General features: G+C 44.3%; 1 protein-coding gene across 3 annotated transcripts in view; it reads right to left on the reverse strand.

Moving 5' to 3' along the window:
• Positions 1-2,761: 2,761 nt before the first annotated feature.
• LOC118227285 (serine/threonine-protein phosphatase 2B catalytic subunit alpha isoform-like) overlaps positions 2,762-14,463 on the reverse strand; it is an 82,656-nt gene continuing 70,954 nt past the window's right edge. Inside the window, exons 11-15 of one of the 3 annotated variants that reach the window (XM_035417519.1) lie at positions 12,450-12,534; positions 11,556-11,653; positions 10,521-10,529; positions 7,930-7,959; positions 2,762-4,943 (exon numbers count right to left, since the gene is read on the reverse strand). In XM_035417519.1, the coding sequence (XP_035273410.1) occupies positions 4,741-4,943; positions 7,930-7,959; positions 10,521-10,529; positions 11,556-11,653; positions 12,450-12,534 (425 nt within the window). In that variant the 3' untranslated portion in view covers positions 2,762-4,740. The remainder of the gene's footprint in view (positions 4,944-7,929; positions 7,960-10,520; positions 10,530-11,555; positions 11,654-12,449; positions 12,535-14,463) is intronic. The other 2 variants (XM_035417520.1, XM_035417521.1) reach the window with 2 other exon arrangements.

The raw sequence follows: 14,463 nt of genomic DNA on the forward strand, positions 1-14,463 counted from the left end.
GCCACGCCAGCGAGTCACAGAGTGGAGAGGAGCTGCGGGTTCAATTCACCACTGGCAGTACTTCTGTTCCTGCCTCCCACCAGCCTCTTTGGGGGATAACTCATAATTTTTTCTTCTAATTTACTCAACTTTTTTACATTCCATTCCATCTTCTTGATGTTTGACATTTTATTTTTAATTTAGCAGCTTAAATCCCTCCTTTCTTAAAATAATTTCTCCATGCCAGTCATATTAAGACGATGAATCATAACAGTGATATTAATTTAAATTACATAACACCATTTAGTGTTTTTTTTTTTTTAAACTCCCAAGAATCAGGCTCAAAATTTTACTGCATTTGAGTTAGATTTAAAAAAAAAAATTTAAAAAAAAGTTTTACCATGCTCGCTGATGCTAAAAATGACTATTTGCTTCAGTTCCAGACTTAGCATTAGCATTAGCACTAAACCTTGACATTATGAATTTAGCCAGACGTTTTTAAATATTGAAATTGGATTCTCTTTTTCAAGGAGGGTCCTGCCCAAGAGAGCCAGATAGATCAATGGAAATACCCACGACAACATCACACCAGTTTTGTATTAACAGTTCTGAATTTAATTTCTTGATCTTACTTTACAGGTATCTAGCAAACGCTCTTATCCAGAGCTACTTGCACATCTTCTTTTTGCAATTTGGGTTCAGTACCTTACACTCAAGGACACAGCAGCGGTGTTATACCTGGGAATCAAACCTGCAACCTTACAGTTATTAGCCCAGTTCCCAAACCACTATACCACGCAGCCGCCCAGCACAGAGTTCATGCACCGGTTGGCACATCCAACGTTACAAAACAGGAGCCGAACATCAGCCGTTCCGCCCATACACACATCATAAGCACAAGCACGAAGGAAGACAAACGACAAATCGCAGTCCTAACTGAGCGTACGTGAGACATCGGCAGGAATGAGACGAACACTAGGCTCAGCGACCGGTAGAACTGGCCGTGTGGTTATCCTCTCCCTCCAGTGGAGAAGCCCGTTCTTCAGCTTCCCAGGGCTGTGTGGGTGGCTGGGTCGAGGTTCATCAGGGGCTGGACTCTTGACTCCCAGACACCCCCCCCCCCCCCCCCCCATGTTAAGAGGAGAACTTACCGAGTCACCAGGAGGTGGCCTGTAGCCGAAAAACAGCGCTGCTGCACCCAAACTTTAATGACATTGTGATTACAAGTGGTATCCAGGTGCAGAATATACAGGTAAGAGGTGAAAAGAACACCTGAGAACAGTCCACCTTCTCAATCACACCACTTACACCCCTGAGGCAGCAGAGAGGTGGGCAGCAAGGTATCAGAAATTCAGTTCACATCTTTTTTTTTTGCCTTGGTTTTAATCTGGGTTCTGTTTTATTCTCATTTGCTCTCATTTATTCTCAAATGGCCTGAAACCCAAGGAATGCTGGGATTGTTTCTGCAGCAGAGCTCCACCCCACAGGAGGACCCCCCCGCCCCCCCCGCCCCGCCCCCCGCCGAGTTCTCCACGCTGTGTTTGTTTCGCCGCTGACCGAACTGCCCGGGCAGTGACATCCTGTGTATTGTGCAGCACACAATAGCCCGCAAAGAAAGAGAAGAAAAAGCTCACCTTCCGGAAAGATCCCTCCCTCCCTCGCTGGGCTCTAAATACGAACAGAGCGGCCCAGCTCTTCCTGCTGCTGACCCGAGCGTTGACTGCAAGCCTGTTTGGGAAAGTCTTCATCGCTCATTGGTAATTAGGGGTTTCTTTTTCCCCTCAAAATACAACGAATCTGCCTCGGACTTAGCAAAAAAATTAAAAAATAATTATTCTGTGACATAATACGACATAAGCGTCTTGAATGGAAAAAACCTGTTGCAGTGAAAATATTTTCAAAAATATTTCATTTTTGCTGAATGTCCCTTGTAGTCCAGGTTTCAGCTCAGTAGAATATATGGTTAAGGCCAGAGACTCATGTCCCATACAGAGGACAAAAATGAATTTCTTGGGCCTTAATGGGGTGTATTTCGTTTACCCTTGGGCCAATGACACAGAGTACGATTCAAACAAAAAAAAACCCGGTCGATAATTTGCTTAAACCGCTTTGGCGACATGTATCGAGTGGGTGAAACGTGTGTGTAATTACATTGTAATTAATATGCAATAAATGTGCATAAGGGTGAGAAGATGAAGTAATTAAATGAGTTATAACACAATGGCTGGCATCGGGGCGTTCAGAAGTTTGCGTGCTGAAGCGTGAAACTACAGTTAAATTAACTCCAAAAGCACCTGCTACAGCAACACTATGTTTCCATGGGGCGACATAGCTCAGGAGGTAAAAGCGGATGTCTGGTAGTTGGAGGGTTGCCGGTTCGATCCCCGCCCTGGGCGTGTCGAAGTGTCCCTGAGCAAGACCCCTAATTGCTATGGTGAATGAGAGGCATCAATTGTAAAGCGCATTGGATAAAAGCACTATATAAATGCAGTTTATTTATTTATTTATTTACCAGAGGCTGCACATTTGAAAACATTGATTGTGTTTATTTGCAATAGAAAACACTGCAAAGAAACCAGAAATTAAGCCATGTTTTTTTTTAAAAAGCTGAGCACGTGAAATGTAGACTGAATGTAGTATTAAAACAGTGCGGACCAAAATCATGAACACGATGTAAAAACACATTCATTGTAGTGCTGTATATATATATATATATAATAGGAATGCTTTTATCAAAAACCAGAAAACAAGAGAAACTCATAGAAACAGATAGGAACTCCTGTGGGTGAAACATATTTATTATTTGTTTATTATTTATTTGTTTGTCATCGTGACATATTTTCCTCCAATCACAGACTTTGAACTAGCTGGGTGGGCTGTCCGTGCCACTGTGCACAAAACACACATGGTTTGATTCCGCTGGGTTTCATGCACATTTTATTGAACAGTAATATATAAAATACTTTCTTTTTTTTTTTGTTTGCAAGTGCATGCTTTGTCTGCCAACAGTTTTGAAGTCAAATTACAAAAGCAAGGCTTTATATGTCGCAGTGAATTACTTGGGCACTTAAAACAGTTTTTTAAAAAAAGACCACAGGACCAAATTTCCTCTTAAAGTATGGAGCAGTATCAATCCTGCCAACGATATACAAAGCAAAGAGATCCAAATAATAATAATAATAATTATAATAATATTAATAAACATAACAATAATAGCAATAATAATAATAATCATTATAATAAAATGACACTCTGTGGCACGTTACAAGACAGAATCAGAAATGACTAAACCATTATATGACAACAACAGCTATCCATGCACTTGGATTTCCACGCGTAATCACAGACGTATCTCACGAGAATCGCTAACCATGCTAAATCTACGTACACTACGCGTGCACTTCAAAGCTTATTCAAAATAAGAGCACGAGTCCTCTTCTGTCTTAAATAGTTTGATGCGTTAATTACAAAAAAAAAGCAAAAGGCAAAAAGTAGTTTGATAGAGTAACTATAAAGAATGTCGGCTTACAATTCCAGTAAATATCTGCTAAGCGCACTACAGTCCCCAAATATTTCTTGGCAGCCAAGTTAATTTAATTTGTTGATATAAGTATTTATTTTAATTACTTTTTATAAAACATGCATAGGCAGATTTCTTCAAGTCGTTTAAATTTTTTTTATACAGAATATAGACTTCTTCCCACTGAACTTTATATAGTACTTAAGATTTTGTTCACTATACTTAAAACATAAGTAAAGAAAGGTACCAACCATCAAAACAGATTTATAGCAAGCCGCGACCTGTAATTATACCTTTCTAGAAAAACAAAAACAAAAAACAAAGTATCAGCAAATGATAATTAAAATGTAAATTCCAGTTATCAAATTCCCAGAAACAAAAGGTATTCATTGCCAAGTCAACCATTTTATAGAGAAAAGGGCCAAAACCACACACTACATAGACCTGAGGTAAGAGTAACCTGCACAGAACCGCAAAACCTTTCCTTTTTGGCATTTTCAACAATTTTGCAACATTCTTTTAAGACTAATTTTTATTTCAGAGCTATTGGTATATAAGAATAGCGAAAAAAAAAGAAAAAACAAGAAAAAAGTCTTCAATAAATAGTCCTTATTTAGTTTGTACACCTTTATATTTTTAAAAACATTTCGTACGTACTGTCCATTTTTAGTGCTGAATTTATGTAAACGTTAAGAGTTGGTTAGAAGGTAAAGAAATTTCCCACGTCCAGTAAAGGACGAGCCGTTCCAAAAACATAAAAATAAAAATAAAAACGAAGAGCAAGCCCATCACAGCTCGTTCCTCACTGTAGCAAACATACACGACCCTGCCCACACAAAGAGTATACCGGCGATGACGTTTTCATGTGTCTACAAGCAATTATTTTATTTTTAAAGGCATATCCAAAAAAAAAAATGAAAGGAGGGCCAACCCCGCCGACCCAGAAGCTTTTTAAACATCTTTCTCCGTGTCGCTTCTTTCCCTCGCTCACACTCTTTCTCTCACCCTCTCAGCCTCTCTCTCTCTCTCTCTCTCACTCTCTCTTTCACTCTCTCTTTCTCTCCGCCCCTCCCAGTCCCTCAGTCGTGCAAAACCAGAGCCCTCCCCCCCCACTCAGAAATCCGCAGCGAGGAGGAGCAGGAGGAGGAGGAGGAGGAGGAGCCGGGGGACGGTCCCGCCCAGCCGGTGGGGAAGGCTGCACGCCATTGGGCCGCAGCCTGAGTGACAGCCCGGCTGTCCGCTCACTGGATGTTGGCGCCGCTGGTCCCGCCCCCCTTGCAGTCGGTGCCGTTGGCCTCGGTGGAGAGGGCGCGGTTCAGCGAGTTGAGGGAGGCGTCCGTGGGGGAGGCGTCCCGGCGCGGGGGCATGCGCTCGTTGATCCGGTCCAGCCCCTTCGCCTCCTCGAAGCTGGCGATCTTGTGCTGGGGGGAGAAACCTTTGATGGCTGAGGGGGGGGGGGGGGGGGGCAAGGGAGGGGTGAAGGGGGGGGGAGAGAGAAAAGAGAGATGAAAAGATGAAAAAGAGTATGTTAAACTGAGGGGTGAGGGTGGGGGTGGAGGGGGGGGAAGGGAAGCTGATTTTATTTGTTGAAAAGCTTTGGGGATTTTTTCCCCATCCGAAACAATGAAAAAGCAAATAAATTAATAAATAAATAAGGTTAAATATGTACATTAATCTCTAGGCAGTAATTATGGTGGGAGAATTCTGACACGCATAACTGCTGCTTATGGTAACAGACTCAGATAATGAGTCCTCTTCTCCACCCACAGTTAGGCCTGCTTTGTCTAAACTAATGATGCATCATAAACAAACACAGCAGATTCTCTGTGTGCTGTTTGTTTGTGTGCACACTGGCAGGCAATCAGCAGAAGAGAAAAGTCCACACTCATACGACTCAAACAAAAGGCTTTTTATTCGATTTTTAGCGCCTGCGGGTGTTTTGGTCCAAGCCTTCATCATGACGAAGGTTTGGGTCGTAACATCCACACACACACTGACAAAAACCTAACAAAAAGCCTTTTTTTATATGAAGGCAGGCTTTTCCTTTTAAACGAACAATCTGTCCAATGAGCTAACCTAACCCCCCCTTTCACCAAATCAACAGTGGGAACAAATGTCGGATAAGGGAGGATGTATTTTGGAATGACACCCTTTTAAAAAAGGGGGAGGGGGGCTGGCAGGGGTGTGTGTAGAAGAGAGACTGCTTAAAGAACAGGGGAAGGGGGCCTACCGCTCTCCTCATTATACCTCACCCACTGCACCGACCAGTGAGTTACTCATTTCACTTAAACAAGTTACCCATTTCACTCAAAGGAGTTACTCATTTCATCAAACGAGTAACTCATTTCACTCAAACGAGTAACTCATTTGACTCAGACAAGTTACTCATTTCACTCAAACGAGTTACTCATTTCACTCAAACGAGTGACTCATTTCACTCAAACAAGTAACTCATTTCACTCAAAAGAGTGACTCATTTCACTCAAATTTTACAAATTTTCAATGGCAAAAAGCTCCACTCTACAGCCAAGGGGAAATGATACTGAATTACAGCTGTGAATTATGGGTAAACTGGTGTGGGGGGGGGTTAAACAGATAAGTATATATCTGCATAAGCAAATCTTACGAATACTATTTTTATACCCAAATCTGAATTAGGATCTCCAACCTAAAAAGCATCAGATATGTCAAATTTTAACAAAAACGACAGTAACAATAACGACAACAATAAAATATTAATATTATTAAAAAATGAAATAAAATAATAATAAACATATTTTTCTGGACAGCTGTAAATACCATATCACAATTATACGACCATTGAAAACAGGATCACACATTTTTATACAGGAGAGATAGAAACAGGAACACAGAGAAGGTTCACACGGTGGTGGAGGGTGTACACATGGATACAGCACTACTGCAGCACAGGGAATCTACCACACCCACGGGGGTCTACGGGGTAACAGAGAGCACGGGGTGGGGGGGGGGGGGGGTAACAGAGCACGGGGCACTAACCTCCTGTTAAACCTGCTCATACATGCAGCACACTGTACATCCATTAAACTCCAGAGGTGTCTCGGTCTATGTACATATGTATTTAAATGTATGTATTTAATTTTAATTAACAAATGGTGAGCCTAAACTAGAGCCCCAGATCAAACCTAATTAGTAGTCCCCCCCCCCCCGCCCCCCCCTCCCCAAGTCTACATGGAAATTAATCTTTTAATTTCCGCCTTTTCACAAAGTTTTTTTTATTTGAATAAAATTATATTTATTAAATTAATTTTTTTTTTTTTTTTTTTTTACATATTTGTGTTGTGAAATGACATGAGTTTTGACTTATCCCCTCTCCCCCCAACTTTCAAGTGAAGTCAGCAGGGACCTTAATCATTCCCCCCCACCCAACAAAGTTTTCTGGGAACATGCAGAGCTTTTTTCTGTAGGAACACGGGAATTCCGTTTGGGGGATAACGGCGGTGGAGCGGGTACGCTAACTTTGGGACGGTAACGGAGTGTGTTGCTGCTTTGCTCAGGTCAGACACGGGGTGTGAGCGGCTCACACACACACACACACACACACACACACACACGACAGAGGCCAAAGGGGAGGTACGGGACACACAGGGAGAAAGCAAAGTCAACACAGATGCACACCATCTACTCAAGAGTCGGCCGGGAGGACTCAGCTAACAATTGCAACGTAAATAGCAGCGACCAACTGCTATTTATTCGGCAGTTGATGTTGTTCTTGCGTCATATATTTTTAGAATCGTTTTCATTTTATTTTTAACTTTTTTTTTTTTTTTCTTTTTGGAGGAAACCAGTGTCTCATTGTCCTGTTTTGGACTCCTCCCTGAGGAAGTCGTGTCCCTGATGTTGGGGCTCGGCTGAGGACTGCATCTGGGTGAATCCGCAAAAACAACACAACAGCATTGACTGAATCCTCATTGTTTTAAAGGGGAACAATTGCATGAATCTCATCGCTGGTTTCCTACTGAGGGAACACTTCCTGAAATTAGGGGGCTGGTGGCCAAAAGCCGCAAACTCTGTCGATAAAGTTTCCAGATTTCGCTTGGAAAATTCTTGTTTCTTCCCAGAAGTCACCAGTTTTAGGAACTGTCGGGACAATTAGAGCAACTCCTTTCTACAGGCGTTGCCCACATTTCTGGTCCTCCTTGCAAGAGACCCATAAACCCCACACACCACCTTGTCTTTAAAACAAACATCTTGCCTCAGCCATAGCGACTGTTCCCCTTTAAAGCAAACACGGCTTTGCTTTTTAAAAAAAAAATATTTGTGGTTAAAACTACGCCACAGTTCCTTAGCCTGACAACCACACACTCTGTACAAGCTACGGCAAGAGAAAGTGAACCCAGCGCCACCCTCGTTGCTGGGGGCAACAGAAAGGGCCTGACTGGCCAATTTACCTTCATCAGCCTCAACTGCCTCAACAGTAGCTGAAGAGAAGAAGAGGGGTGGCAAACGAATGAGAAGAGAGAGCACAGAATTTCAAACTCCGACAACAACGTCAACCAGCAGAAGAGCTTAGTGAGGACTTAATGTTTTAAAAAGCAATGTCTGTCTACACTGACAAGGGAAGGACAGGCAGATTAATAAGCAAAAAGTGGATTAATAAGCAAAAAAATAAACAAGCAAAAAACAAACAGAAAAAATGAAAACAAAAGGGCCCTAGGAGGGTGCCCTGTGGAACACCTAATGACATCACCTTGTGAGTCCCCTTGGTCATCCACCTCTTCAGTGAATTAAAAACATTTTGGTTAGTGCCAATGCTTTCTTGGCTAAAATTTGACTGTCTGAAAGACACCTAGGAAAATCACATTTCTCCAAAAAACTTGAAAACAAGGATAGAGTTTGGTGGCATCCACCAAAAAATAGTTTTAGTAAGAAATCCCTTTTAGGGATATCAACTTAATACATACTGGGACCGGCTAACCAACACACTTTCATTAAGCATGAATTTGCACATTGCACTGATGAGCTAAACAATATCAGAACGGTATGGTGCGTTTAGTTTTTTCAGAGATACAAATAAACAGACAGCAAGAAGGGCCTTTTCACGAAAAACAAAATAGAGCTCAGAACCAATGATGACCTACAACAAAATAACACGGGGGCAGGAATGCGGGTTCAGGAACGAAAAACAAAAAAAAAACGAAATAACATTAAATAATAAAAACCTTGGTAGGACAGAGATATTCAGAGCAGTAAAGAGCGCAGTAATCACATGAATGGTCCACGCACAGCACATAATTACACAGTGAGGAAAGAGGACTACCCTGCACAGGGAGAAAGCGTTGAGGTCCACTGTGAGGACCGAGTAGGGGGGAAGGGGTTTGGGGGGAAAGCACCACGATGGACAGTGAATGTGTTATCTGAGTAAGCTTGCCTTCCATACGAGAAAATAATTAAAACACAAGTTACCCTCGTTCGCCTAAATAGAAATATTTATTTATACACAAACAACATTGATTTATTTACCTTGGAGATGAAACTTGATGAATCGAGGAGAGAACAGCCTGTTGTAGACTTACCGTGATGACATTACCAGTATTTTTTGGCAATAATTTGGGATTAATCCAACATGCAGTGTTAGAGAAGTGAGAATGTATTCACTGCACAGTTCACACACACACAGAACACAGAAAAACCCTGCACAGCAGTTCTCGCAAAGGAGACAAATACCCTTTGGACATAATGACTAAAAACACCAACACACACACCTACACACACGCACACACTCTAAAACACACCTAAACCTACCCAAACACCCACACACACACCTACCTACATACCTACACACACACACACACACACACACACACCTACACCTACCTATACACATCCAAACACCTACACACACACACACACGCACACCTACACACACACACGCGCACAGATGTATACGGACACACACTCATACGTATGTACAAATGCGTGTAAAAAAACACAAGAACACGAACGCGTACAACCACGGCGACACAAACACAAACACACACGCACGAGTTAAAACCCAAAAGCAGCTGGGGCACTGGCGGATGGGCGGGGGGGGGGGGTGGGGCGCGACACTGGGACAGAAGCGCGCTCCTCTGCTCTGGCAGAGAGGCGGGGGCGTCGCGGTGGTTCGACCCGCGCGGCGACAGGAATCTCAACAGCGTCACGCGGCTTCCGACAGGCCTGAAACATGCCTGCGTGCGTACGGCTGGACGCCGCTCTACAGCCCCAGGGACTCGGCTACTGAGAGAGACACAGCGCCTTCCTCCAATTACACTGGTTTTAATCCATGTGCACCATCTAGTGGATGCGGGAGGTACTGCAGTTGTTTTGGGGGGGAGTAGGTCACTCAGCCAAACAGGATGATTTCTAAGGATGCTTCCTCCACTGGTGTTCAGTACATTCCATTACAAGCGCTTAGCAGACGCCCTTATCCAGAGCGACTTTCACAACTATTTTTTTTTTTTTTACATTTACGTTGCATCAATTTTATACAGCTGGATATATACTGAAGCAATACAGGTACAACGGCAGTGTCCTACCCACTATGCTACACTGCTGCCCTATGGATGTAGGAACCCCCAGACAGGAGAGAAGCATGACGCTGTTCTGATTTCTGCTCGGCTGCGGATGGCAAGCGAGGCATCAGTTATCCCCTTTCTTACACAGCTAGGACTAGGAGTGCATTTCAGACCGTCCGATTGGCTGTGCTCCCCCCACCACTAACAAGCACCGCACTTCTCAAATATTCACTTTTGGCGTTCGGTCGACAAAAATAACTGATTCTCTGGAGAGAGATTAGAGTAAATATTAAAGACTTTTGGCCTGGTTTTTAAAAATTTTTTTAATTAAAAAAAAAATATCAGATAAAAACTATTTTCTGTGATAAAAGGAGATAGAATGTGAACTCGTAGCGAGTTTGGGGAATTGGGCAGGGGTAGGTGAAGTCTACTTTTTCCTCTCACACAATATACTTCTGATGGAATACTTGCGCAAAAGATTATACCTGCGGTTTCTAGAGAGGAAGAGAAAGAGAGAGGCACACACACACAGGTGTTTGAGACGACCAGTACATCGCAGGTGGAGAGACAGAGAGAGAGAGAGAGAGAATGTGATGGAAAGAGAGAAAGAAAGAGAGAGATGGGCAGAGAAAGTGTGAGAGAGAGAGACTGAGACAAAAAGAAAGAAGGAGAGATACAGAGACAAAGAGAGAAAGACGGAGACAAAGAGAAAGAGAAGGAGAGATACAGAGACGGAGAGGGAGAGAGAGAAAGAGATAGAGGCATAAAAAGATAAAAAGATGGAGATACAAAGAGAGAGAGAGAGAAAGAGATGGAGGCATAAAAAGAGAAAGAGATAGAGATACAAAGAGAGAGAGAGAGACAGAGGCATAGAGAGATAAAGAAGGAGAAGTAGAGATACAAAGAGAGAGAGAGAGTACAGAGGAATAGATACACAGATCAACAGCCCCACAGGTCTGAAAACAGGTCCTTATAACAGGCAGGATTCTCTCTCACTCCATTACACAGATAACCTCTGCCTCCGCACACGCAATACAGCCTGACACTGTTAACGGGCATTACAGTTTAGTTTCTATGGAAATGCACTCATTAGCTTCCTCTGAGCCTTAGATACAGTCAGAGGTTTATTTAATTAATTACTTATTCGTTTAGATGATCAGAGAAGAGAAACATACTGCACATCACATTAAGCTACAGTCACTTAGCAGACTCTCAGCACACTAACAAGAGTGGAGAAAATCAGTGCTAGTCTCAGGAATACAAGTGTGAAGAAGGCACAGAAGCCTCATTGACAATCAATAAGCTATAATCAGTAAGTCAGCTGAACAAGCAAATAGTACTGTAGACAAAAGTAAATGTACAGCTAACCACCTGGTGTATAACCTACGTCTGTATGTGTACGTGCATGTGCCAGTCCGTGTCAGTGCTGGGTATCCTACGCCTGTATGTGTATGTGCATGTGTGAGTCCGCGTCAGTGCCAGGGTTTGGCCAGAAGGGGGCGTGCGGGCGGGGCTCTTACCGTTCTGCAGCTTCTCCTTCCCGCCGGACAGAACCCCGCTGGGCAGCATGCCGGTGGGGGTCAGCCCTTTTAGTGTCAGCACACTCTCGCTCTCCTCCCTGGGAATAAAAACTCCACCCGTCAATCACCGCTCGTCAGTCACCGCTCGTCAATCACCACTCGTCAGACACCACCCGTCAATCACCGCTCGTCAGTCATTACCCGTCAGACACCACCTGTCAATCACCGCTCGTCAGTCATTACCCGTCAGACACCACCTGTCAATCACCACTCGTCAGTCATTACCTGTCAATCGCTGCTCGTCAATCACAGCGTGTCAACCACCACTCGTCAATCACCACCTGTCAATCACCACTCGTCAGACACCACCCGTCAATCACCGCTCGCCAGTCATTACCCGTCAATCACCGCTCGTCAATCACCGCTCGTCAATCACCACTCGTCAGACACCACCTGTCAATCACCACTTGTCAGTCATTACCTGTCAATCGCTGCTCGTCAATCACAGCGTGTCAATTGCAGCTTGTCAATCACAGCCTGTCAACCACCACTCGTCAATCACCACCTGTCAATCACCACTCGTCAGACACCACCTGTCAATCACCGCTCGTCAATCACCAACTGTCAATCACCATTTGTCAGACACCACCTGTCAATCACCGCTCGTCAATCACCATTTGTCAGACACCACCTGTCAATCACCGCTCGTCAATCACCAACTGTCAATCACCATTTGTCAGACACCACCTGTCAATCACCGCTCGTCAATCACCAACTGCCAATCGCTGCTCGTCAATCACCACCTGTCAATCACTGCTTGCTTGTTTGTGCTTTTGGGAGAAACGGCTTCGCTGGTGAACGGGACGGGGGTAAGGTGCCAATCTCGCCCCTTACCTGAGGACGGAGAAGACTCTGGCCATCTTGCCAATGGCGCGGATCTTGTTGCGGATAACCTCCTTACGAGCGGACGCTGTAGCTCCTGCAAACACACACACACACACACGGACACACACACACACACACACACACACACACACACAGACACAGACACACACACACAGACACAGACACACGCACAGACGCACAGACACACACACGCACAGACACACAGATACAGACACAGGTCAGGTGAAAAGGCAGGTGAGTGGTTCTGCAGTACACTAGTGGTACAGTAGGTGGCGGTAAGTACATCTGACACCAGTGCATTAACAGAACCCCCCCCTGCTCCAGCCAGAAGCCTTAAGCCTTCCCAAGTCCTAAAGGTCCTGGGCATTCCCTCACAGGCCAAACCAGGGGTACTCAAATCTGGCCCATGGGACCAGCAGTACTGCTAGTTTTCTGTTCTGCCTGACAGACCCATCCAATCCTGTCACTGATTGGCCAGAGATTACACCCACCTGGAGCATCAGGTTCAGTCCCTGATTAGAGGGGAGGAATGAAAGCCAGCAGCACTACTGGCCCCCGGGGGCCAAATTTGAGCACCCCCGGGCTAAAACTGTCAGGACTTTGCTGGATGCAAATCCAAGCAGCGCAACACGGCAATAGCAGCAGGAGCTGGCTGAAGATCCAAACATGGCCACGGTAGAGGACCATAAAGGCCGTGTGTTTTCCTGACGAGATGAGAACAAGTGCGCAGGAAAAACACGTAGCATCTGTTAGCCACACACACGCTCTGCTGAGCTGAGCTGGACCCGGCCACCACAGACTGTAATCCTACACTAGATAGGCTAGCCCTGGTGGCCATTTTGTTAGTTTTTGGTGTATTGGGAGTCACTTACTGCTGTGTTACAGGCTGTAGCCATTCCTCATAAGAGCCCTACAATCAAGGGGAAGCACTAAAGTTTTGGCATCGGATGAAGGTGAGTTACGCAAAAAAACCAGTATCAGAAGGAATCAAAAAGTCACGGTGTGGCATAAATTGCAGTTTAATTGGAGGCCGTTCAGGGCAGTGCATACAGCTAACTGACAGAGCAGTAGAACTTGAGGAGAAACAGCCTGAACTTTAACCTGCTCCACGCTTGACACAGTCAGCATAACATAAGCTATGCGTACGTGTGTGAGATAGTTACAGAGTCAGAAGCCTGCACCTCTCCATCAGTCCTTTACCCGTGTTGGAAGCTGTCATTCTTGTAGCTAACAGCAGGGGGCAGTGTGGCCAGGCAGGAAAGACAGTATTCCTGCAAGAGCTTCGCATTGGATGCACAAGTGAACTCAGAAGAACTGACGAGAGCTTCAGCGTAGATCGAAGGTGATTAATCTAATAATGTGTATCTTATGTTGACTGTTACGAACTTGAGACTCTTTCGAAAAAACAACCAGTTCCAGAAAAAGGCTTTAATGATATTCAGCTCTCTTTGAGAAAAGGCCAAAGTGACTGAAGATTATTGTGTTAATGACCAGTGAGTGAGTTCTGGTGAGAGAGAATGGTCCATGTGTGGAGGACGTGAACTGCTGCTCAGTGACCTTAACACTGCAAAAACGCAGGACCAGCGATGAGCTCAGCTCCACGTCTGAAGGTGATGAAAGAGGCGGTCGATGGAAATGAACGAACACAAACATGAGAGAAGTGGGCGGTGCCACAGTAGCCAGCCAATCAGGTCTGATATTGTGGTGGGGGTAAATCCTGTGATGTCACAGCACCGTAAACTCAAAGAGTGTGGTGACTGGAAAGCACTTTGGCGCAACTCCTGTTGTTATTAAATGTGCTATATAAATAAAAGTGACTTGATTTGATTTGGTTACTCCCATAATACCATACTGCACTGGGACCAAAACAATACTGCACTGGGACCAAAACAATACTGCACTGGGACCAAAACAATACTGCACTGGGACCAAAACAATACTGCACTGGGACTAAAACCGTATTGCAAACCTGAGATTCTACGCTTCAGTCTTAACTGTGTGA

The sequence above is a fragment of the Anguilla anguilla genome, chromosome 5 (genome assembly GCF_013347855.1).
Source record: "Anguilla anguilla isolate fAngAng1 chromosome 5, fAngAng1.pri, whole genome shotgun sequence".
Classification (NCBI taxonomy): domain Eukaryota; kingdom Metazoa; phylum Chordata; class Actinopteri; order Anguilliformes; family Anguillidae; genus Anguilla; species Anguilla anguilla.